This window comes from Anarhichas minor, unplaced genomic scaffold (genome assembly GCF_050575085.1).
Source record: "Anarhichas minor isolate MPS153535 unplaced genomic scaffold, ASM5057508v1 ptg000071l, whole genome shotgun sequence".
Classification (NCBI taxonomy): Eukaryota; Metazoa; Chordata; class Actinopteri; order Perciformes; family Anarhichadidae; genus Anarhichas; species Anarhichas minor.
In genome coordinates, this window is record NW_027466517.1 from 1,793,256 (window position 1) to 1,819,911 (window position 26,656).

Consider the following 26,656-nt stretch of genomic DNA (forward strand, 5'->3'; position numbering starts at 1 on the left):
TTTCCTCAGCTTAGAAAAAGCAAAGAGCTGAGACAAAGCAGCCAGGAGGAGAGGGGACCGGAGGATGAATGACTGACACTATACAGATGCTCGTTTTCTTTCCACCGTTTCAGTGGATTTGAGTCAGAGGGATGATTTTTTTATTTCCTCCTCCACATCAGGCCATGGTTTGGGTATTGCCGACGGCTCGTTGTGGGTCGTGCTGAAGAAATAGCCAAATGGTGCTGCTGAAGTCTCTAAATGTGATAAAGGGCTCCGACTTCACAGAGCTAAAAAAGCTCACCCTTATTAATTACTATTTTCTCCAAGCAAAATGTTCCTATTAATTAAAATTTGGAGTTGTTCAGAGAGCAGTGGAGTGATATATTAACTTATTTTGATGTACATGTTGACATTTATGTTCTCTGTGGATATCACTTCTGATCAGGTGTGAATCTCTCAGTATTGATCCCTCACATTGTAAGCTGAGTGAATGGTAATTTATTTGAAGCTTTACTTTTTCCTGAATTTGTTTTATTATAACACAATCAATAATAATAGTTTATTTATATAGCACTTATTAAAACCAGAAATTACAAAGTGTATTCTCTTTTTTGCTAAAATAGTAAAAGTACTCATGTCACGGGTGTGGTGGAGGACTCAAGTGCAGACAAGACCAGAAGTAGAGTGAAGCAGGTATTTAATGAATGATGAGATCAAAACAGGAAACTTACAGAAACACAACAGGGAATCCACGGACGAGACAAGAGACAAGGGGGGAAATCCAGCAGGATGAGGGAGGGCAGGCAGCCGGTGAAACCGGGAACAGGACAAGCCAAACGGGCGGGTAGACATGGCAATGATCTGGCAAAGAGTGACTGAGAGGCAGGGGTTTAAATAGTGGCTTGAACAGGCGAGGGGAGTTGTGCTGATGAGGAGGGAGTGCTTGATTATTGATCAGAGGCAGGTGAAGGGAGTTAGGCTGTGCTGAGGGAGTGGCTGACAGGTAGAGTGAGGAGGGTGTGGAGCTACACAAAGACACACATAGAACACAGAATGCAAAGCCTAATCGTGACACATCATGCACAATGGCTCATTTCATAATAATACATTCATTATATTATGAGATTACAATTATTGATGCATGAATGTGTAAATATTGCAGCTGGTAAATGTGGAGCTCCTCTTAATATATTTCTATATATTTATTTATTAAATAGCTTGTGAATTTCACCCCAGGGATATAGTTTTATTGATATAATGATATCATTTATTTATTTATATTTTTAATAAGAATCAGGAAAGTAATTAAATCTGTCAGATAAATGTAGTGCAGTAAAAAGTGATTTTTTTCCCTCTGAGATGTAGTAGAGTACAGGTATAGAGTTGCAGAAAAGGGAAATACAAGTACCTCAAAATTGTACTTACCTTGAGTAAAAGTACCACTCCTGATGAACACAGATGACCCACGAATGCAACAGAAATGAAACACATCAATGAACAAATCATTGGAAAAACACATTTTAAACTTTAAACGTAGTTTTCTAAAGTCACGCTTTGACTGATGTCAGTTTCCGTTCTGTTGGAACAAAAAAACAACACAGTTTATTCATATTTATGATGTATTTGTGGAGCAGCAACACATTATAAGTAGTTCCTACGCATCCTGGAAAAACCGTCGACCATGTTTCCAGTCATTGAAAACACATGGAAAAAAGAAAGTCAAATTTAATTGTCCATGAAATTCTTGAGTTGTCCCGGAAAAGTATTTCAACATTTTCCTACTTTCCTTTGTAGCTGAGAATGATATAAGGCTGTCTGTCAGAGCTCCCCAAAACAGACACATTGCCATGTGACTAAGTTATGTTCAGCATCAAATTAACCTTCAAATGATAGTTTATGAATGAGAGTATTTTGAACAGGCTGCTCTCTGTTATGTTGTGGAAACACTGTGAACAAGTCTGGAAAATGATCCCAAGAACAAAGTGGGAACCCTGTTTTCAAACGCTTCCTGTTGTGGGCTCAGCTCACCACACCCACCAGTGATGTAACACAGTGAGCAGTAGTGTGACACTTCAGCCACCAGGCAGCAGCAGAACTGTTCTCTCAGGTATTAGCTGGAGGTAACCGCATCACTTTCAATGATGGGAACAGGATTAATGTGGTTATTAAGAAGGCTGGCGCTATGATTGGTTTAACCTTGTTGTTCTTGTAATCACTGTATCTCAGATGTTTGCAAGACTTAACTGGTTTTTGGAGGTTTTAACATGAATTTACTGGGACAGTGGTACTGAAATGTGTGTGTACTGTATATGATAATGTATATCTAACAGGTTTTCATCAACTGTGTTTTAAAGAAACGGAGACTTTCTGTACAACAACGCTGTTTTTATTCATTCACTTTCTTCACATGAGAGAAGTTTCCTTTTACCCTCAAAGCAAATGTGATGCCACAGAACACAGAGCGTCACTGGGACTGCAGACTCAACGTCGTTTCAGTTTGTCCACAATATATTTAAAGAGGAAAGAAGATAAAAAACAACCTTCATCAATGTTTCTCTGCTGTTTATAAAGGCGCTTTATACAACATTGGGAGCATTTCTACTGCCTCCTAACGGCTCTCAACATGGCGACAACTGAGTCGGCAGCTAACGGTGCTAACAGTGCAAAGTATGGCAACAGTGCTGACGGACTTTACGCTTCCGCGATGACCGAAGGCATTATCATCTGTAACAGCCGTATGAGCGCAGCGCAGAGCCATTAGCTGGCCACCGCAGCACGTTCACATGCACTAACATGCACTAAAAGCAAGCATGGCTGGCCCGGCTATGTAAACAAAGCACAGAGAAGCATGGATTACAACACACACACACACGCACACACACACACACACACACACACACACACAGGGAGAGTGACTTCATTCTCTGCTCAGCTAGACATCACTCCACTATATCTTTATATAGCAAATAGTTTGCTGGTTTATAAATGCTCTGAATATAGGATTTAACACATTTATTGACCTTCCGATCACACATGTTATACATGGTTCTTATGTTTTTTTTAGATAAAACCAAAAACCTCAATAAATTACATAAATAAATAAATACAAATGATTGATGTCACAAATCTGGTGTAAAGAAGCTTTAAAAAAAATAATTTAGACTGTGGGGAGATAACATTAAAAAAAAATAAGTTGTTGGTCACCTGACCTTACTCTGCCTGCACACCTGTCCCTATTACCGCACTAGGATTTACCTTTTACATTTAGCCCCACAGCATAAACACACCAGCCCAGTTACTGTAGTTCTCAGAGTAAAAACTTGTTTCCATCCACAAAGTGAATTTGATTTCATATTATAAGCCAGGCAGCTGCGACCATGTTGGCTCCACCCAGTCACAACAGCTCTCTAAGCTTACTAACTGCTAATTTTAGCAAATTGATTTGAGTGTGAAATTTAGCCACTTTAAATGCTGGAGTGACCAGTGAACCACCGGTTCTGATGGATTAGTTTGATCTGTTTTTGACCATAATTCCTGCAACGCGTGTGTGTTGGAGTTCTCTTTCCTGTTGCAAAGTGCTTTACTCAAGATAATTTAATTTAATAATTGAACTTTCTAAATATGATGAACCCCTAAATTGAACCACAGCTAAGTTCTACTAGGAGCTATGCTGTTTGTTTAAATCTCAGACTTGTGAAAACTACATGAATATGCTACGGTAAGAATTTTTAAACTGGAACCTAAAGTTACTTATTTCCCTCCTGCAGCCCCAGCTTACACTTTTCATATTGCTAAAGCTGGAGTAGTAACAGGGAGGATGCGGTGAGATCTCGGACACAAAACATGTCAAAAAGCAGATTTTACAGTGAAAGGGAACACATGGCACATTTTTCCAGAAGTGCATAAAATGTGATCAGCATGGACTCACTGACGTGTAAATCATATAACAGATGCAGGATGAACGTGTGCTTATGGGCTTGTTGCTCTCCAACTTTAATTTGTTGCGTTTGTGCTTTGAAAAAGTTTTAAGCTCACTTATGTTTCGGAAAATATACCAAACTGTCAAGTAAAGTGGTAGGAAAGGCAGTTCAAATATACAGCGGCTGCACACACATGTGCTCGTGGACAGTCCTCTTTCCTGCTAGTTAAAGGAACAGTTCAACATTTAAAAGTCCTCTTGTCTTGATTCTGCAGAAGAGGGATATCAGCACAGAGAGACTTAGCTTAGCACAACAATCCTTGAAGCACCTATATTACCTGCAATGCTACTCAACCTGCTTACAGTTATGAGGGAGATTGTGCCGTGTTGTGCTAGCTAGCAGCTAATGTAGCCAACATTTAAATTTGGATGATTATGATAGAGGTTAGCCAGCAGTTTCCCCCTGCTTCCAGTATTTATGCTAAACTAGGCTAAACGCGTCTCTTTGTCCTGGACAAACGGGTATCCATCTGAAACATCTGACTCTGACGACGATTCCCAAAATGTTGCACTGTTTCTATAAATCCTATTTACAGTTTGCACAGTTGCGTGCTTCCACTGCTGCTCCATCAGCAGCTACTTGTTGGTGCTATCGGATGTTGTATCCGGTGAGTCTGACAGAGATAAAAACAGAGTGAAGGGCCGGCTTGTGCTTGTGGAAATCAATGAAGCCTTTTCGGAGTTTTTGATGTATTAACAATGTCTTCTGTTTCCTCTGCGGCCCTGTCAGCTTGCCAGACCACCTGCTGTACTGTGTTTATGTGGAGGGTCAAGACCGTTAGCTTGCATGTGGGCGTTCCTCTAATGACAGCAGGAAGCAGAGCTGACTCAGAGCAGGAAACATCCTGCCGTTTGCGGTCACAACCACCAAGAAGAGAATCGTAATGGAAAGGTCACTGGTCTTTTTAGATAAAGGAATACTTCACTGCAGTTTGGCCTTATCTGTAGCTGCTTAATGGTTGAATTTATGATCAATACGTGGTGAAAAGTCATAAGGCCACTAGCCGTAAGGTGTGGTCTCAATATGCTAAAATTAAACAAGTGCCCCCCTCCTCCACTAGGGGACCCCAGCCAAACCCTATGCAAGGACTGTGGGCTAAACTAAAGCGCGCTTGATAGCGAGGTGACTATGTGGCTAATATATTAGCGCGCTAACTGGGCTTCCCGAGGAGACATAATAGTGTTGAGTTACTCAAACTGATTTTTGAATCCTGTTGTTGGCCTTGCTTTCTTTAAGTCTGTGTTTGGCCCAAGCGCTGCTAATTGACCATTTACTAAACCCAATGATTGTCCAATTTTAGCTTAGCAGCTGTAACTATGGCACAGCAGAGTTTGGAGTTTATTTGAAGCTTTCCAATATCAAAATCACAATAGTGACGACACTTATTTCTGATGGCTCCCAAATAAGTGTCAAGTCTCAGGTTGGTTTTGGGACATTTTGTTTATGTAAAGCTTGGGTCTCTGGTTGGGTTCACGTTTACCCAATGCCCACTGGGAATAGTGTACCCAATGGGTTGCTTTAGACTTGCAAGCTAATGATCAGTAACTGATGAAACAGAGAAAATATAAAGGTTTCCGGGTATCAAATTTTGTAGTACCAGTTGGGTCTTAAAGGGTTTGAGTGTCAGTTTTAGGCCCATGCAGAACGTTAACTACATCTCAGCGTTCGCTATTAATCCTGGGTATTGTAGGAGCTGCTGAAACAAATTAGAGCTAGACTATGATAAGAAAAATGTACTTTATCTGTCAACACTTTTTAATCCACTTTATATTTGCCACTGCTCTACAACAATTTCCCATTGGGATACATTAAGTTATATCTAATGTATCTTTTGCTTCTATAAATACAAGTTACATTGATGGCTTGGGTCAAGATTCACAATAAAATCAGTGGAGTATTCCTCTATAATAATATTATTATAATCGTTGGTGGTGGTAGCCGTTAGATGGGTCTGTATATATACATACTGTACATATATATATATATATATATATATATTTTTTTTTCTTTATAAGTATTTTGGGGCCACAAACACAACAACTGGCCCACAACCAGTTCAGGGCCAGAAGGAGCCCCAAGGCCCTGGTATAAATAAAAGTTTTCATTATCAGTCGGTCTCATCATTTTGTTCCTCGGGGCTTTAGTGTTCTGACGGATGGTGGAGGAGAGCCATCAAACAAGACCCATCCTCCGTGATGCAGATCTGGGGAAAGATGGGAGAGGGAGTCTCTATGGGAACTCGTCAGCAGACTTCCCCTCCTGCCTCCTCTGCTGTTTCCGCATCTCCACAGCGAGTCTGCCGCCCGCCCGCTCTACATGATGCTGCACTTCCCCTTCAACTTGTCGGCTCGTTTCTGTTTTCCTGAGCGCTTGCCGTCGATGCTCAGGCTCATGTCCCTCTTCTTCTCCAGGGACAGCAGCTCCTGAAACAGTTCCTTCACATTGGAGTTCGTCTTGGCCGACGTCTCCATAAAGGCACACTTCCAGGTGGCGGCCTGAGCCTCGGCCTCCTTCTTCTCCACCTCGCGCTGGGCCGTTTCGTCACTTTTGTTGCCCACAAGCATGATGGGAATGGACTCCACCGTACCTTTGATGGCCAGGACCTGGAGGGGACATTGGATCAAGTCAACACTACCTATTTAGAGAACATTCCTGATGCAGCTATACATTTTTCAAACTTCAACTGTAGTAAAAATCTTCAGAAATAAAGATTAAGCAAAGAAAGTGCACCCCGTTTGTTCTACTGGTGCCTAACAGAAACTGATAAATATTATCAGTATTTTATTTGGAGCTGAATTTCAAAGAACCCCAAAGCTCGTCTCTACGTAGAAAATCAGACCAAGTTACTGTAGCTAATTACTCATCACATCCAAAAGTAAAATAATGATTTGTGACTGCTACTCTGTAGTTTTTCCCAATTATGGTTCTCATGACAAACTGCTGCTAAGTCACGACTTAAAGTCAAAGTTGAAGATATCTGATATCTAATGATCCTGTTGACAACTGTTTCACTTTGGCTATTGAGCTAACGTAAGCCAGCATAAGAGCTAACGTGACATGAGCTAACGTATGCTAGCAGTTTAACAGGACAAGCTACTGCTTAGCTCTGAGTTCTGAAAGTCCTCATTTAAAATTATGACGTTAAACACTGATGTGAGACACTTTAATGCACAACCAGAGAGTCCAACTGTTTGCTATCTGCTGCCGTAAGCTGTCGGTCAGGACTCCACTGCTATCTAGCTAATACGATCGATTGGTAGCCTATTTATAGATTCTTGAGATTTAAATGACCAAGTCAAAAATAATTTAACTTGGTCATTATTTTTTTTCTGGAAGCCATATCAAACACTATACTACTACATTATTATAATATAATATATACATTATGTGTTTTTTATGTCTCATATGTCATGTTTAGAATATCAAAACAACAGTGACATTTTTAACAAACTATCTTCTGCTTTTTGTGCATGTTTACTAGATAGCACCTTCATTTTGTCTTTTGGCAAACATCAAACTCATTGAATTAACATTAATTGACTCCAGCTGATAAAATCTAAACATGAGATTCCTTAATGTCATGCATGATAACTGGGTGCAGAGGTTGAAGAGACAGGACACCGAACATAAGCTTTTGATGCTTTTATGGGGGTTCAGTTTGGATTTCTTATTTAAATGTCCAACAGTACACAAGAGAACGTACATCAGGGGTTCCTGCAGCTTATTATAACGGAGGCAGCCCACCTTACCTGGAATAAAGACCACCCTTGCTAACATCAGAAGAAAATAATTATACCTTCATGAAATATTCTTGAGGATAAAAAAAGACCCTACAGTAATTGTAACTGTTAGTCGGTCACCTAAACTAAATGAAAGACTCTGACCTGCTGGTAAATGGGTTTCAGCTCTTCCAGTGATTGGCGGCTGGTGATGGAGAAGACCAAGATGAAGGCATGGCCCTTTGAGATGGAAAGGCGCTGCATTGCTGGAAACTGGTGACTTCCTGTTGTGTCGGTGATCTGCAGCGTGCAGACGCTCTTATCACAGCTGATCACCTGCAGAGAGAACCGGTACTGATGAAGTCTTTATCACGTGAGCATCAATGACACACACGCAGGGTGTTTAAATAAAAAGAATAGTTTTCATGTCTTACCTGTCTGTATGTGTCCTCCACAGTGGGAATGTAGGTGTCTCTGAAGGTGCCTTTGACGAACCGAAGGACCAGCGAGCTCTTCCCCACCCCGCCGGCTCCGAACACCACCACCCGGTAGTCGTTGCTCTGCTCTGGCATTCTGGGAGTGTGAGTGTGCCCGCTCTGGATAGCTGACCTGTATGCTGAGAAGGAGATGGAAAGAGGAAAAGTTGAATCACAGCAGAAATGAAAGAGAAACCTGGACGTGAATTTAAAGCACACATAATTTAATGTTGTAGTCCAAGTTGCATATGATGTCTCGAGTTTCAGGTTGATTTAGATTCTTTTCAGAAATGTTTTGGTAGATTTTTCCAAGATGGACATCACCATTTTTGGGAAATCAACCAAATATAATGAATAGTAATAGAAAAGAGAATATCTGGTAATACTTTAGAAGCAGGAGTAAAAGGGAAAGCGGGAAATGAGCATAAACTCCACTCACACTGTTCCTACAGAGCGAGGCAGGAACAGACAAACGATCTGAATGTAATTAGTCTGAGTGCCATCAACGGTAACTGGTAAATGAAAACCACTCTAGTGGTTTTATTCTGGGAGAGTCCTTCAGCTGGACGCCCGACATGCTCAAAGTGCAGATTATCTCCATTACAATGAGCATGTCATTTAGAAGCTTCAGTGCATCAGTCCCCCTACTCGTTATGTCCACTGTTAGCAAGCCCAGCAGCCGATAGTTCGGTTGTTTGGTTCAGGTTAGCTCACCGATATTTTATTTCTTTAGCAGCTAAACAAGTTAGCTTAAAGTTTAATTTAGCAGCTAAACATGTAGCCTAAAGTTAGATTTAGATTTAGCAGTTTGGTGAAGGCTCGCTAATGATATATATGAGAATATAAAACAGTTGGTGAAGGTTATAAATACATACAAGCTAGCTCTTGGTAGTTTTGGTAGATGGTTTTAGCGATTGTTCCAGGTTAGCTAACTGGTTCAAGTGATTAAATTGTTCAATTTTGTAGCTTAAACTGTTCAGTTGAGCAGGTTTTTGTTTTAAGTTTGCAAACAGTTCAGTTAAGCAAACATGTTGGTTCAGGTTAGCAAATAGTATATCAATAATTATAATTGAATATATACATAGAAACTCAAAATACATTTTCCAAGTCAATGCTTCATTTATCTTATTTGGGGTGCTAGGTAACCCTGCCAATAGTACAAAACCACACTTATAGCTGTGTGTTTGGATTTCAGCTGGTAAAACTGAAGAATGTGGCTGAGGTCTTATTTATTTATTTATTCGCAGTTCCATTTAGCTGTTTGTTTTATTTCAGGTTAAATCACTTTGTTGTAGTGACTTGTTCACAAACGACGATTTTGGTTAGTTCAGTGTAGCTTCATTCTATCTTGTATTCAGCTGAAAAATATCATTTGAATGCAAGCAAGAAAACTTAAATATGTGAATGGTGTATATGATAGGCCTGCTGTATATGAACCTGTGTGTTTTCTATGTGACAGACAGTAAGTGATGAATAAATGCTGCTGTGACGAGCCTGTTTTGTATTGCAGCTGCAGCTCTGTGACATTTAAATCTTCGGTGTCCGCAACACGTGGACATCTGATGAGCGCCTCGCCCCCTCTGAACTCTCACAGCGTATTCACAGATAACGTGACAAACGGGAATGGATTAAAAAAGACGGAGCGAAGGGCCTCGGGGAGTTTCCCAGCATGCCGAGCTGTATTCCCCCCGGCAGAATGATTAACGAGCATCGATTAGAGCTTTGCATCTCGTTGAAGAAGAGAGCTGATAGAAACCGGGGAGGAGGAAACACTACTGAAGGGGTTTCAACGTGGTGTGGAAAAAAACGTGATTTCCCTGTAATAAATCTCTGATCTACTTCTTTATATACTCCCACTCACAGAGGACAGCCTCCCGCAGCTCACAGATCCAGACTGTAATAACGTCTGTAGAACAGGAGATACCATAACACCATCCGGTTCTTTCCACCCACTGCCTCTCGCTGTATGAGCCAAGCTGACGGTCTACCTTTCAAACAGCATAAGGGTTCTGTAGACCTGTTCCTGTATGCGTGTATGTATAACTTATCAAATTCACACTTTTCGCATTAATTAATAACACTCAGATCTAATAAATAAAACACTCAGTAAACCTCAGTCCAGTTTGTAAATCAAGAACATGGCTAGACTGCATTTACATTTCAGTCCATCTCAAAAGCTTCTGGGACGCTTTGACACATTTTGGTATCGGTTGAAATACTGTCCTGACCAGCCGAGCGGTTTAAAGACCAATTCACACCTTGCGACCCCGGGTCTTGAAGTGTGGACAAATAGTTGGACCCCCCCCCCCTAACTCCCTGCGCCTGTCAACCAGAACTGAAGAAGCCCTTTTGAAGAGAGGTGTAATATATCAAGAGTCCAGCTGCCTTTTTGGCTTCTGGATAACTCATCAAGCTTTCTTCTAACTGACACAAACACCAGACTGCATGTAAATACAATTTAAAAACAGTGTTCCTCGTGTTTAAATTCAGATCAGAACACTGACATCAGCGCTCATTATCTCAACCACAAATTTAGACCAGTGACTAATCAGCAGCTCGTTAATCAATCACACACACGCACCTGCCTCCTGATAGCATCCATTGTGTTTCTGGATGTAACCATGGGAGCATCTGAATGTGCGTGTGTGTGTGTGAGTTGTCTGGTTGCCGTGGCGACGCTGCTCGGAGGAGAGGAGAGAGAGACAGACAGCAGAGATTTATACACTCGCAGAGAAGTGCAAACATGTCATCATCGGCAGGGCCGTTGCCATGGTTACCCGCCTGCCCACATCATGTGACGTCACTTCCGGTGCGGAGGCGGACGGCAGGGAAAACACCACCGACTGAACCAGAGGCATCACAGCTACGGGAATAAATGTGCTTTCATCACTCACGGGACAAAACTGTAAAATATAATATACACAGTGAGATTATTATCATTATGTTATCCCTTCATGTTAGGACTTTGTTGATGTCGGTCTGCCTCATACTTGATTAGGAAAGAAACACCTCCCCCTGTACTATATTCTCATTTCATTTTTTTCTTTAAACAGTCTCCTCAGCATCACCGTCGTTCCACTTTTGTTTGGCGGACGTGTCTAAATACTACAATACCCATAAGACTCCTTCAGTAAGAAACAAGTCACAGTTGACCCAGAATTTAGAATTGAATCATCTTTAGCTTCGGGTCGCCGATAGCGATGCGCGTCACACACTGTGAGGCTCTGTGATTGGGTGTTTGTTCGTCGGTGAAATGCATACTGGGAGTAGTAGTTGACTTCCCCTGCTTCATTTTTTATGTCCACAGGTGTAACGAGCTGAGACAGTGTGATGAACTGACGAGGATCTCTGTTCTGTCCTTAGTTTGGAGAGTTGGTTGGATTGATAAGGTTTAGGCATGTGCAGGGAGATTGGTTGGGGTTAGGGTAAGAATATCAAGGTAAGCCAATCAGAGGGAGAGTAAGTCGGGTCAAGCCTTCGCCATAGTAGGAAGAAAAAAAATATCGCACCCCAAGACTGAGCCCTGTGGTGCTCCGTACAAAGATATCAGTATGCAAACTGGAATACATGATGGTGGTGCTACCGGAAAATCAATGACTAAATCAAATCAGTTCTCACATGAAGGTGAGTGTATGATAGGCAGTCAATAGTGTCTGAGTAAACACAGCAGGCTAACATGCTGCCACCAGCATGCTAATATTCTAGAATGCTATGCTAGCTAATCAACAGCAGGAAGCAATCAACACAAGTGGTGTCATTTTTCCTACTCTCTATAATGAGAAGGTGTAAACTATACGACATCAGACTGATAGGAAAAGCAGAACGAGAATAGATATCTCACACACACACACACACACACACACACAACCACACACAGTGTTTTGTCTCCTGCACTGATAAAACTGATTCCCTGTAGACCTGTGTGTGTGTATGTGTGTGCGTGTGTGTGTGTGTGCGTGTGTGTGTGTGTGTGTGTGTGAGTGACGAGTGTGTATGTTGCAGTTTAACACCTTCAGTTTGACTCCTCACATCCTTCTCACTCACAGTTTCTACTGAACATTTCCAGGTTTAATATTCTCCTCTCAGCTACAGCTTCAATCTCATCTCCAAAAAAACACATTGTATTATAAATATAATACTAGATATCATTATAATCTATTATAATTATTTTTATTATAACCTGTATAAATATATGACAACAAAATATATTGTAAAGTCCTAAATGTTGACAAATCAAAAGGAAAATGAGTAGGAGTTTCTTTTTATGATCTAGTTTTATGTGTTTCTGAGTCTGTACTCGTATCAGCGGTGCCGGTGTACCAGTGGAAGCTATAGCACCAGTTATTAATTGTGGTAGTAGAACTAACAAGAGCAATGATAATACCGGTAATTAGTTTAATCACAACTAAAACTTCTTCTTTTAAACTCAAAGACTGAGCAGAGACTCTTGCAACACAATATCTTATGTCATCACGTTGTATACTATAATATTTGTATGTAGCTGCATTATAAAATAAGTATATTACTTAATGCATCCGTAACAATTATTCAATAACATGATATAATTGGCCATTTTGCTGCAGGATGGATTGTTTTTCTATACTTCAATAGGCTTCATGTTGCCAGGCTACTTCTGTAACCTATTAATGGAGTATTATTGTATTGCCTAATTTTGCATCTGACTACTGATTCCATCACTGCTAATACTATTCTGAGGAGTATTTAGACTGTATCATATTTATCTTTACCAGTAAAGTATTCCTATATATCTACATCGGCGATGATATTTGACGGCTGTAACAGACTTTCGTGCTCTCTGTCTTCAAGAAACACAACATACTTGTATGCTACAAAACACACACGCACACACACGCACACACCTGACCCGCTGCTTTGTTCTCAGTTTCAATCAGCAGCCGGGCATCATTATCTCCTCACATCATGGTAATCAGTCTGACTCCCATTCAAAGTAAGGACGGCACGGGCACGCGCACAGCTGGGCACGCGCCCTCAGTAGTTTGGATGAACGTGTACACGCACACACACGCACAAACACACACACACACACACAGTCATACAGACACGTACACAGTGATGACTGCTGTTTGTCCTGCTCCCCGCTGTCGGTGTGTAAGGTCGGCTGTGATGTCTGCGGACTCACCGTGTGTCTCCTCAGGCGGGGTCCTCTGTCTCTCTGTGTGCGGGGTTTGTCTACTCTGGAGCGGCTGTGAGCATGCTGAACCCTCCGCTCTCTGACTCACAGCATCAGCATCATCATCATCATCATCAGACCTGCTGCTGATCAGAACACATCAGCCCTCCTCTTCCTCCTCCCACCATCAGCATCACCTCTCCCCTCCGCTCCGCCGGCAAAAAAACAGGAAACAAGACTTTCGCTCGGGTTTTTTCTTTTGATCTTCAGAATAAAAGCACGATATCGCTCAACCTACATAAGTCAAACATTGTCAAAAACATGAATTTCCCGCATGAAATCCAAACAGTTGGAACAAGCAGTCATTTAAATCCCTTTAAGTAAGATAAAACATAAAAATCCGGCCATATAGAAGACCGAGTCTTGTTATAGTTATAAAATGTTATTTCATGTGGTATTTTGATGTCAGACGACCATTCTGGTGAAATATAGGTCACAATGAATTAACTACATATAATAAGAAATTATTGTTTTTACTTTTATTTTGAAGGTTGTAACTGCGAAGCGGAAGTCTTATTTTCAGCTCGGACCTTGACATCTCATCATCATCGTCCTCCAAAGTATAAATACATTTTCCCTCCACCTCCATTAGCGTCACTCATGCGTCATCAACAGAAAAAGTAGAATGGATTAAAAAAAACCTTATGAAACATGAACAACATTACACTAGAAACAGATACACTGTAATGATGACGATGCTTTAAGTTCAAGAAATATATTTTTATGACGAGAAAATATTAAAGATCTTGGTTTTTGAAATAACAGTTAATTATGATATTAAAGAAAAATATGATTGTGTTACTTAATATACAGTATTTCAGATAGATGTCATTGTGTTTCATCAGATCGTTTTAGATTGTATCAGAGAAAGAACTGCAGATCATTTATTATTACTAATAATGTTACAGAAACTGTGTTTTGAAAAAAAGACAGAAAATAGTGAGATAGAATATTTATATTTTCATTCTCGACATCTATGACAGTGACAGAAAGACAATAAACAAGGAGGACGAGCTGTTTTGGAAGAAATACTTTTACTGAAGTAAAAATACTAATACACTGCAATACTTGTGTGCAGGTCCAGACCTTTTTAATCCACCCACTCCACTAAGGTTGACTGCCTGAAGATGGAAACGGAGAGTAGCGAGTTGCCAATTCTGCCTGATATCATGGCAAATAGTCGACTAAGTTAAAGTCCTGCCTTAAAAAGTATGTAAGTATTACTGGCAAAAGGTACTCAAACTAAGTAAAACGATTCATTGTGCATTCAAATCTTTCCTGTCAGTGTTTTACTACATGAATGTGAATTACTACATTAATGTGTATGTTGCATGTTACTGTTTAAAGTTCAAGGCTGACAGCAGTGAGTGATCAATAACTGATTCATTATTGCATGTTGCATCAGGAGAAACTGTGGATGTTTCTGAGTCTCACTGTGAAGAGAAAAACAAAATCAGGAAGCTGATCCCAAGACCTGTGGTAACCTCTGGTGGACAGTTGGAGTACTCCAAAAGAAAACAAATGAAACACACACACGTCTTTACAACAATTCATTTTTATTTTCATTGTAATGAAGTCCATACCTTTTATATTTTTTTATCATCACACTCACAATTGTAATTCTGGTTGAACAACCAGCTTTGGGCAATACTGTAGCTCAGTGGTAGACAAACACTGGTCCCAAGGGCCAAATTCAGCCTTCCTGCTAAAATATTTTTGGCCCGCCTAGAGCCTGCCTTTATAGTTCTGCTGCGGGACTCTAACTCTGCAACGACGGAGAAACCTGGAGGGTGATTGGAACGGGCCTGCCTGATCTAAACCTGAGTGGTGCTTTGTTATGGAAACTTCTTTGCATGAATTGGCCATAACAAACACGATGTTTCAGCACAGGCTGAGTCATTAGTACTTGGTATCAGAAGAACTTGGACACCTTGATCGATGAGGGACTTTGTGGTCGTGTCGTCAGATCTTTATGTCGGTATGTCCGGGACACTCAAGGGTAAAGAGAGGAACAAGAGCTGTCAACTGATCACCACCTGGTGAGAGTTGGATCAGATGGAGGAAGGAAACTGCCAGACAGACCTGGTTAATCCAAAAGTGGAGTGAGGGTGAACTGGGAACAGCTCAAGCCCATCCCTGTCCACAAGGTCCCACTTCCAGTAGAATTTCTCATTTGTCCCTGGGGGAGCCTTGGCACATGGAGCCGTGTTCAAAACCTTTATTGAAAGTGGCAAAGGAGTTGAAGGAGGCATTTCAGGCTTGGTTGGCCCAGAAGTCCCATGAAGCAGCAGACCGACACTAGAAGGGCTTTGTGCCTTAAGAGGTCACAGAGGCAAAATCCAGGTGTTGGAGGAGTTCGGAGTGAGAGAGAAGGGATTTCAGTTAGCCTCAAAGAAGTTCTGGTAATCCGTTAGAAGCAGGGCTTGGCTCACGATGAGCGTGCTCTAATTATCTGGGTACACTGCTCAGCCTCATTCCAAGGTGTTGGTAAAGGACGCTCTGACTGATTTGTCAAACCCCCAAATCCAGGAGTAGCAATGGGGATTCCCTCACGGAACAGTGGACCGGCTCTTCATCCCTGCAGGGTTGTCGGGGTTCATGGGAGTTTGTATGTGTTTTGTGGACTTGGAGAGGGCTGTGGGAGTCATGTTGGAGTTACTGCAGGAGCATGGGGGGGGGGGTAATATGGGAAGCAATCCACTAGAAAACAGTGGATCTCTCCCTCTGGGTTGGGAGAGATTAGGTCAATATTATAGTATAGTACGGCTATTCTCAACCACTGGGGCTAGGACCCAAAGGTGGGCATCAGAACGGCATCTAGTGCCCACTATGTACTGCCAAATGGTTGGATTAGAAAAACAAATGTCTTCAGGTAAACAAACGTGTCTTGCCACTGTTAGCTAACGTTCTCTCTGACGCAGTGACACAATATAGATCCGTTTTTGAAGTGAAAAAGTGACGTGGGAGACAACAAAGCTCCAAAGCATATAGTGAGGAAATCAGAGCCCCGAAACCAGAAGGACCCACGGTGACACAGTTGTCACAGACACTAGAAAGTTCCTAGAAAGTTACTTATACAGTTTTATCCTTGATTTTAAACCTTGAAGTCGCTATAAGTGACACATACTGGTGAGGTCATGTGACAGTGAGTTAATTTGGTTTCCCATGACATCACTTCCAAAATGTTTGCCTGGCTGGTCAGCATGTTTGACAGAACTAGCTAATTTCAAAAGCTTGTTTTTGTTGCTAAAGGTAAATAATTTAACAATTCTAGTGCTTTGTTAACACGTCCTATATTGACAGATATGTCACATCAGGCTTTTAAAATTATAATTGTCTCAGAAAAACCAATGTAACATATTTGTCACAATAGGACAAATAGTAATGAGCTGCTCAATTTATTTAGCTGATTCAATCATTTTTAATTAAAATACATTCTGTTGTTGAATTCAAAAGACATTTCAACAAATGTAAACAAAAAGTCAAATTTATTAAATAATCAGTCAAATTAATTATGAAAGAATTATGAAATATGAAAGAAAAATGTAACTCGATGTAACTATCCTATTTTGGTCCTATTTCAAAGTTATTTGGTTAAATCCAACCATAAAAGTTATCATTTTGATACGTATTGTGGAAATGCAACTAAAATGGCATATATTTGTTACCAAGCAAAAAAAAGGCCAAGTTGATTCATTTTCAAATGAGGAATACATTTATACGTAAACACCCAATGTGACATTTATGTAACATTTCAGATCTTTGGCTCTAGGGGGTAGTATTTAGAAAATATGTTCAGAAATGTGCTCCATTTCCCCTTTAGTCTGTTTTATATCCCACATAAATTTTTCTCTAAGGAAAAATTGGTTTGGGCTCTTATGGTTTGATTGTGGATTCCTTAAAGGCAGGCGATGATGGGTGAGGTTATAATATACTGTGGTCATTACAGAGGACAGTGGCTTATTTACAGCCCTGTTTATTATTATTTTTTCATGTTATAATTTTTTTTCCTTTGGTAAGGTGTTCCTCAGATTTTTTAAAATAATCAGAAATGGGCTTTAAATTACAAATATATTGAGAATATTGAGTATTTTTGATTGAAATGAATACATGTTTCATAAACAGATGAAATGAAACAGAGAGACCTACACTTACAAGCATCCCCTCTCTCTCTCCCTCTCCCCCCATCTCTCTCTCCCTCGCCCCCCCCCCCCCTCTCTCTCTCTCTCTCTCTCTCTCTCTCTCTCTCTCTCTCTCTCTCTCTCTCAGTGATCTTCAGCTCAGCTTGGAGTCATGAGGTAAGAGCAGACCGCTACTTATATTTCTGCCTTTAACTCACATTGATCTCGTATTGCATGTGTATATATTTTTAACCCGGGATAAACCATCCGGTTCTTCCCGGCTGTACAGCTACAAAAGCTCGTTGATCAGCGCCGATCAAACGGGAGGAGGCTGGTGGGTCCGGATTACAAAGCCTGCATCTTTTAAATCTGATTTTAAAGGTTTAAATCACATGTTTATGGATTAAACTCGGTTTATAAAGCTGCGTTTGATCATCTTTTCATTTAGGCGAATTCCTCATTATGCGTCTGTTTTTTTTTGTTGCGGGATGCGTCCTATTTTCTTTCTCCTCCCTCTTGCGGGCACAGGGATGGAGGATGGAGGAGCTGATGAATCATAGATGTCGTCAGAACAGAAAACAAAAAAAACAAAAAAACACACATATCCGAGGTCAAACGTAAGAACAGGAAAACAGAAGGAGAAACATAGTTCACACTTTTATTTTGTAAATTAAACGATGAATATGTCGCTGTTAGAAAATCATCAAATTCTTTGCAGCTGCGTGAAAACGCGATTTTTCACACGTGAACGTGTCGAGCTCGTCCATGTTGAATCAAACATGTGAATATGTGTTGGATTTGATTTCAGGTGGTTTATTTTGTTTCCGGCTGGTTGGTGATTTGAGGCCTTTGGCTCTCCTGCAGTCTGTCCCAGTCTGTGCTGGTTTCACTGGTTTATTATGACGGCCTGTGCTCCTTCGTGCTGGGAGGCTTCAGGGCTGTTTAATAGGCTGCTCATTTATTACTTTTGTCTCAGTGTGCCTTTATAGTCTCTCTTGTTCATGTTTAAGTGTTTTTACGTTTGTTTTTATGGAGGGATCGGTTTATAGGTTCATATTATTTTGATTATTTCTGTCTGTTGGCCTATTTATTGTTGATTTATGGATCCGACTTTCACTTTTCTATGAAAAGTGAAAGTCAGATCCATAAATCAACAGATCCAGTAAAAGGTATTTGAAAAGACTTTGAATCCTTAGTTTATAGTTATTTTGTGTTTCTAATATTAGAGAAGAGACAGAGTGCAGGAAGTGAAGGGGAAAGGCGACGTTGAGGTCACATGAGCGTCATAAATCACTGTGAAACTACGCAGGTTGAGGTTTTGGAATGTACTGGTGTTGTTAGAAAGGTTGACAGCAATCGGGCTGTAAATTTGCCAGAATCTGGTGTATTGCGCAGGATGAGTTAGGGAGTCTCACATTCTGAGGAAATAAGCTGCTCTGAGGTCCTGTGGTACGGCAGCTGATACTCCCATAGATGGCAGCAGGGTGAACGGGCTGTGGCTGCGGTGGGTAATGTCTTTCAGTAACCTTTGTGGTCTTCGCAGGCACCTTTTGTCACCAATATCACCGATGCTTCACCAGGATGGAGCTGTGTGATGACTATGTCAGGCTGTTTGTGATGCTTATTCCCAGGAACTTAAAACTGTTCGCTTGCTCCCACTCTGCTCCATGTTGGTGTTTAATGTTGCTTGAATGAAGTTTCAAGTTACTGAAGTCATTTAGATTCCTCTCTCCTAGAGTGTTGATGTCAGTATGTTGCATTGTAGTTTTCTCTTTCGTGTCTGAGCAGTGGTGCACATCGATAAAATCAGAAAAACATCAGAAACATCCCTGTTATATTCACACGGATGAGCTGATTTCTATCAGAAATAGCCATAGAGGGTTTGACCTCTGACCTCTGACCTGTGTGTATCAGACAGACAGTTCTGATCAGATCTTCAGATGCCGTGTTTTCGAGTCGTGACGGTCCAGGGTTCTCTGACTGTGACTCGGCGAGTCAGGAAGCTTTTTTGTCACTGAGCCGGAAGAGTCAGCGATGAAGTCAACTTATGTAACAGCGAGTTTTATGAAAAAGTGAGCGGCTTCAGACGGAGAGACGAACGCAGCTCTGCGACAACGTGGAAGTCTGTTGTCGCAGTAATGCGTCACCTCTGACCTTTGACCTTCTTCTTGTTGGTTAAATCTGCTGAATTTGAATCTTATTCTTAGTTCGAAAGAACAATGTCAACTCCAGGTCAACTTGTTGGTTTGTTCCAGAGCTTTCACTCGCTCAACCGCAGGTGGAGTTTACACCATTGTCGTGGAGACAGAGGTGTTCAGACTTTTAGTATTGGTAGTCCACATTGAGCTTGAAAGTTTGGTTTGATTGAAAGACTTCACATTCAGTCTGAACAGTCGAAGGAGGCCATGTTGTCTGCTGTCTTTGTTTTGTGTGTCCCAGTGTGTCTGTTTCCAGGTGTTTCCAGCTGCTGGGGAGTTTTACTGCACATGTTTTAATAGCAGTGTAAAGCCGCTGGTGTCTGGAGCTGTGTGAAGTTGAATAAAGTGACTTTAGATTGGTCGAGATAAAGACGCAAACAAGCCGTCGACCTCCAGAAGTCACAGAGACAGCAGCAGCATTTTTCATCAACAGCAACAATATGGCCCTGTGTTTGCAGACAGGAAGTATGAGCGCAGACTCACTCTGTGATGACATGACCATTTGTTGTGCTGAATGAAGCCAGTTGAATGTGTGGTAAAAGCTTCATCTAACATCCGCCCATCTCCTCCTCCTCCTCCTCCTCCTCTGTTTACCCACAAGTCTTGATATCACAATGATCGTACGAACAGTACACTTTTCTTATTTTGTCAATTTCTGCCACAAATTGTTATTAGTTCAGGTTTTTGGAGGATAAGATGACGGTGAATCATGATCAGGTTTCTCTTATTATTAACAAATCACATAAAAAGACCCGAACCAACAACATGTCAGTCCATCTGTCAAATCTTCCTGACTTCCTGTCTGTGGCTCTCAGCTCCAAGCCCGTTGGGTCCTACTCTGGACGTAAATCTTTACAAACACAAATACATAGTTTCGTTTTTATAAAGTAATCAGTCATTTCCTAAAACAGTCACTGTAGCTTTTAGAAATAGTGCATTTGTTGGGGACTATTTTCAGCAGCGGATTTGAGTCAAAATAAACTACAGTGTGTGTGTTGATGGTGATGAAGGAACAAGTCATGCAGTGCAGCAGTGAGGCTCATCGTTTTTAATGGAGCTCTATGACACAGAGGAAGAGGATGCATCAGGCTTTGATACACACACATTACTTGTTAGGAGAAACTTTCACTGCTGGCATGGGTCTGCTTGAGCTGCAGCAGCAAGGAAACCATGTGTGACACGTTGTGGATGATACACTGAAGTCGTCTTCTGGCTTTCAGCATCAATCATAGTGATTCGTTGTGGTCTGGCGCCATATAACTCAAATTGACTTGACTCGTTAGCTTAGCTTTTAGCATCCGGAGGGCAGCTACTGTTAGAGGAAATGCTTTTATTGTCTCAGGGCGTGTCTCCTCTCAGTCTGACTTACCAAATTAAATGATACTCTCATCCTAGTTATAACGTTATAAGTGTAAAAACATGGAGGCTGTGTTACAGTTACAGACCGAAAATCTTTTAAAAACCCTGAAACTGAGACAAGAAGACGGCTCTGTTTTTAGAGAGCTAGATGTTTGACTGCATTCGCTCTCCACACGCCGACGCCATTTTCTCCTCCTCCTTTCTTTGCCTGGAGGATGCGGTTACCACGGTAACCAGCCGTTCCCCACAGGGTGAGAGAGAGAGAGAGAGAGATGCAGGCTGGGGAGGATGTGTGGGTGGAGCAGGTGGTGGTGGGAGTGATCGACACTCCCTTTGTTCAGATACACAATATATTTCTAAAACGTGAGCATTTATTGTTAAGAGAGTTACAAATCTTAAAATCAGATTTTATGAAGAAAGAGAGCAGCGGAAAATACTAATAAATACATAATTAAAATCACACAACATATGATCAGACTCTACAGAGTGTCACCCATCTTTCTTGGTCAGTAGGTCTGTTTTAACAGCTGAGGTCAGGAAAAAAGACAGGAATCACCTTCAGCAGGAGGAAGAAGAAGATGTATCAGGCCTGAAACGACAGACACATTATTACTTATTTACATCAGCTGCATGCATATATAATTAGGCCTTTGTGCGGCTGTGGAAGACTGATCTGTGCATTCTGCTGACTCACAGTACTGATGATCATTAACCATGGAGGTGGATGTGTTTCAGTCAGGTGTGATGGAGGGATATCCAATAACAATATATCGGCTGATAATCACAGAGCATAAAGTACTTGATACAGATCCTTTTTAGATTACAGAGCCAGGATAGTGGCTTCAGAATTTGCCATCAAAAATAAAATTTGCCATTGAAAACAAGGCCTAAACTGAAAAAAGGAAACACTGGTATTGGAAGTTCTACTGAAAAATAACCGTTTGAATAGTTTTTGTGCTCTGATGTTTTTTTGATGAGAATATTCAGATTTGTACTTCATGTCACTCTTTTTACCCACGACAGTGTTTCTTTTTACACTGATGGATACGATTATTTAATCTTTCTTTTTGTGTTGTGACCCAGATACAAACTGAGCGTATAACATTTCACAGTGATGGAGACTCTAAATGAACTCATGATTTCTTGTTACTAAATGGCCAATTCTTAGACATTTCTACAATAAGCAGATATTACACTGCAGATGGTTTGATGCTTTGTCGTTCTTTCTCTCTGATCTCTTCCTGTTTCATCTCTTCTGGTCGTCGTCGTCTCATATCGGGGTCACGCGCATCAGATTGGCTGTTGCCTTAGCAACTGCAGCCTATTAACGGGCCCCGTTAACGCTCGTTTTATAGTCTCCGTCTGATTCGTTATCCTCCCGGGAGCTCCCACATTTTCTTTCCCAGCATGCTTTGCCAGCGACTGCAGCAGTGAGCGCTCTGTGTGCGTGTGTGTGTACAAGATGACAAGAGAGGCAGTAAGAGACATCACTGGATGTAAATGTCACCATGGTGATGGTGGGGGGATGTGGGCCTGGACCATGGTAACACAGAACATCAATATGTCAGAGCAGGATTTTGATGAAAAACATCGACATCACACACACACACACACACACACACACACACACACACAGATTCCTTATTCTGTACTTGTGAGGACCATCGTTGATGATCGTCTGTGGTTCAAACGACAGTCTTTGGTTAATGCTTGTGAAAGATGGTGGTTGATAATAACATTGTGTCTCAAGACACTGCACACTGTTTTTGTAGGAAACCAGTCCAGGATGTTTCACTGTCAGGAACACAGAGCCGTGAGAGTGTGAACAGAACCAGAACACAGTGTCACAATGCTCCAGTCGTTAACAGCTCACATTGTGTTGGAGGATCTGATAGTTTGGAGAAAAACAAATGAAAATATGTTGTGGAGGACGTGTTATTTCTAGGAGACTGTAAATCATAATTTCTCTATGGCCTAATCAGGTCTGTTCAGTTTAATCAATATCAGTTTAAGTGTACGATATATATATTTTTTATTTTTCTAAATTATGTAAGATTGGTTTTACTTTTAGTTTTGTTTTCCTTCTAATGTTGAGGGAAGGTATCTGGATTCTGGAATTCTTATCTGGAAGTCTTAAGTGTGTGCAAATAAAATAAAATAAAATCCATCTATGCTCACTTCAAAGCCACAGGACTCCATTAAGACAAAAATAATTGACAAGTTCCAGGACTCCATTGGATAATATTTATAATACGCGTAAACTTAAAATGATATGACATGGTAAAAAGACACAGAGGGTGGTGCACACAGTATCACAGTATCCTGGAACAGTAAGGTGAACGGGCTGTTTGATTCTTTTTTTACATATAGTGGCTTTAATTACTGTATTGACCTCCTGGGCTGTCCGGTTGTCATACTATGACATGTTTGGTGTTTTGTTTTCAGAACAGTAAAACGAGCTGACTCGTCACTCTGGCCAACAGGAAGCTAGTTAGAATCAGGTAAAGTGTTGTGTTTTCTGAGGGGACGATGTTTGTTGGTGTTTGGAGCCATATATATATATATATATGCAGTCTGTTCTGCAACCTGAGAACACGTCCAGTAAATCCACATTAAATGACAGTCTGGATCAGGTGCCTCCATCCTCCTCCTCTTACCCACAATCTCCTGAGGGCCAGCTCCTCATAATGAATGCTGCAGTAGTGACATTTGGTGCACTGACCGCCGGCTGTCCCCAGATCTGCTGTGCTGAGCACAAAAAAATAACCTGACGACAGAGAATCATCTGAATAACAACAGAAACAGAAAGTTGTTTTGATTTACTGTCTGAAACAAACAAACAAACAAACAAGCAGCAGAGTCACTTCCTCTCCACACGTTGGTTTGAGCTCACTGACTCTTGGTCTCTGCAGTGAAGGTCACCGTCTGACTCAGTCGCATGAGCTGCTTTACACAGCTCACTGAGCATGTGCAGCCCTGACCCCAAAGTAATGACCTCACTGTGTCACACACACTCAGTCTGAGGTTTAATTATTGATCGCTTTATTGATTGATTTGTGCACGGTGCATGTTTCTGCAAACTGTTCATTCACTGGACAGATGAAGAATAATATAGCATTAAACCCGTTATTAAGATAGGATATAAGCATGCACAGCGGTACCGAAAAGAAAATATTAATATGAGTAAAGACAATATGCAGCCCTGTCTTCTAAGGTATTCTAGTAGGTTTAGGAAACATAGTGGTTTTGGTTTAAAGTCAGGCATCCAGATGAACACTGAAACAGGTTTAGCTTGCTGCAATAATCCCCTCAGTTCATACGAGATTAAAACATATCTTCATAATGAGTAAGTGAAGGAGGACAAAATATAAAAGGAATAAATATTATCTGGAGATAAATATAGGAAAACAAAAATGTTTGTCATGTTAAGATTGCGCCCTTGTTATATCGATATAGTGTATATATATATATATATATATATTTATATACACATGAGTGTACAAGGCATTACGTTTGCTTCAGCTGCCAACAATGTTATTATGTAACATTATTGGGTACTAATTAAAACATGCATCACAGGAGAATACAATACACAGCGGCAAACAACAAATGTCTAAAAAAAACTTGTGATGCTTAATTATGAGGTTAAATAAACTAATTTATTATAAATAAGATGAAAAGTTGGATTCAGGTTTGCTTTTAGCAGTTCTGCAGAAACAATCTGCTGAAAGATGAAAACAGAAAGATGAAAAGCAGAGTAACGAGTGGAAAGTGTTTGTTATCAGAACGATTCAGGATCAGATGAGTGGAGGCTGGAAAACAGCCGCAGGAGAAACTTGGATAACATGTTATCTAACAGACTGAGAAACATGGAGCCAAACTAAAAACTGAAGTGACAGTTTTATTAGACACTCCCTGCAAGCCATCTGCTGCAGAGGAGGAGGAAGAGGAGGAAGAGGAGAAGGCAGAAAGACAGAATTTTATTTTTTAAGAGTAGAATAAAACACACCAAAATAGATTTAATCTGAATGTGGTTTGGTGGTGGTGTTTAGTCTGAGTGTTATACTGACTAAACTGAAACTCAGTAGACTGCAGATCTTTGCCAAGTGTGTCGAACACTACTGTATTGTTTGATTGAATGAACACAACAAAGGTGTCAAAAAACACACTTCATTTCAACTCAAAAACAAGTGGAGATGTATGCAGGCAATCGGCTCGAAGTCGTCGTTTAAGACACGTCATACAAATGAAACTCACCAGGCTGTCTTCCCACTTAAAAGCGACTGAGGTGGCGAGGTACAGCAGCGTTTGTACTGGTACTACCGTTAGCTGTTAGCGGTTAGCCAAGCGCAGAGTCCAAAACAATAACAGTGAGCTTTGAGAAGGCATGAGTCACCGCAACCACGAGAGGTCCTTGAGCTCTAACTGGTCACCCAAAATATTTTGCAGTTTGCTGCAGCAGAATGCAGGAAAAGTCAAGGACAGACACAGAGGTGCACTCTCACTTACTCACAAATGCACACACACACACACTCGACCAATCGCAGGATCCTCCTGGCGGAGATAAATAATAATCATCGTCAATACTAATAAAAATGTCATCATTTAGTATTCTTTAGTTCAATTTTGAAGTAATCTCGTTACACAAAAAAAGTAGTATAATAGTATATAGTATAATACATATAATTGTAAATGCTATATCATACCAAACTGTATTTTTGTGTCTGTTTCTTCTCCCTTTTGACAAAAAATGCAGCACAAATCATTTTCATGAGCTCTTGATGTCTGCAAAACTTTAATTCCTACAAAGATATGGGGGAATTTGCTCAATTCATCTTCATCTATCTGCCATCAAGTGCATCTTTGAAAGAACAAACTGCACTTTGGGCTCCAATTTGTGATCAATATTTTACGGACTGAACAATGAACTGAATAAATAAATACTTGATAGCTTAATCAATATGTATTTCAAAGCAAACTGTGCGTGAGAAGCTTGAAATGCTGCTGATGCAAACTCAACATTTCCTGCTGCAGCTCCATATTAAAGCTCTTCCATGTGGGTGTCCTGTAGCGGTTTAGCATGCTGAGCGTCTAATTGTAACAAATCCTGGTTCAAGTCTGGCTTTAAACCTCCTCTTCTCCCCACGTTTGTCTGAGTTTAGTGGTGCTTTGTTACTTTTGCTTCATTCCCTTGATCAAGGCACTAGTTGGTGTGATTGAATTGGTCTTTATTGTGCATTCATGCAGAATGGGTAGAACAGGAAAACATCCGTTATTCCAACTTTTGTTTTGAATTTTTCCAATGTGGTAGCCCGACAGCTAACCTAGTAGTCACACAGAATAGATAGCCTACATCAGCTTCTTTTGTTGAGTTACGTATTTGTTGGATTTTGTTTGGATGTAACAGTTTGTTGAAATGTCTTTGGTGAGGTGTTTTTAGCACCACATTTGTCGCTGTCATGAATTCCTGATATGGCGTGGACGTGTGTTTATTACACCGAAGGAGCACCAACCTGCATGAAAGTGTGTCAATATTCTAAGCAGTTTCATAAAACCTGCCACCAGTCTCTCATCCCTCAGTCTAACTCTCCTTCTCCTCTGTGCTCCTG

At 40.8% G+C, this 26,656-nt stretch overlaps 1 protein-coding gene across 2 annotated transcripts; it reads right to left on the minus strand.

Annotated features, from left to right (window-relative positions):
- Window positions 1-6,274: 6,274 nt before the first annotated feature.
- diras1a (DIRAS family, GTP-binding RAS-like 1a) lies at window positions 6,275-20,184 on the minus strand. Of its 2 annotated transcripts, XM_076079221.1 has the most exons (5): window positions 20,168-20,184; window positions 13,319-13,452; window positions 8,116-8,297; window positions 7,847-8,017; window positions 6,275-6,565 (listed from the first exon to the last, which is right to left on the minus strand). In XM_076079221.1, exons 1-5 carry the CDS (start codon window positions 20,182-20,184, stop codon window positions 6,275-6,277), a joined length of 795 nt encoding a protein of 264 aa, XP_075935336.1. The 2 variants fall into 2 exon arrangements, with proteins under 2 accessions (XP_075935336.1, XP_075935338.1); XM_076079223.1 differs by lacking the exons at window positions 13,319-13,452; window positions 20,168-20,184 and adding an exon at window positions 13,043-13,064.
- Window positions 20,185-26,656: the final 6,472 nt, after the last annotated feature.

Coding starts and splice junctions, on each gene's coding strand:
- diras1a (XM_076079221.1), bottom strand. Junction 8,018..8,115: donor TGGAGGACACATACAGACAG/GTAAGACATGAA, acceptor TTCTCTCTGCAG/GTGATCAGCTGTGATAAGAG. Junction 6,566..7,846: donor TGAAACCCATTTACCAGCAG/GTCAGAGTCTTT, acceptor TGTCCCCTCCAG/GTCCTGGCCATCAAAGGTAC.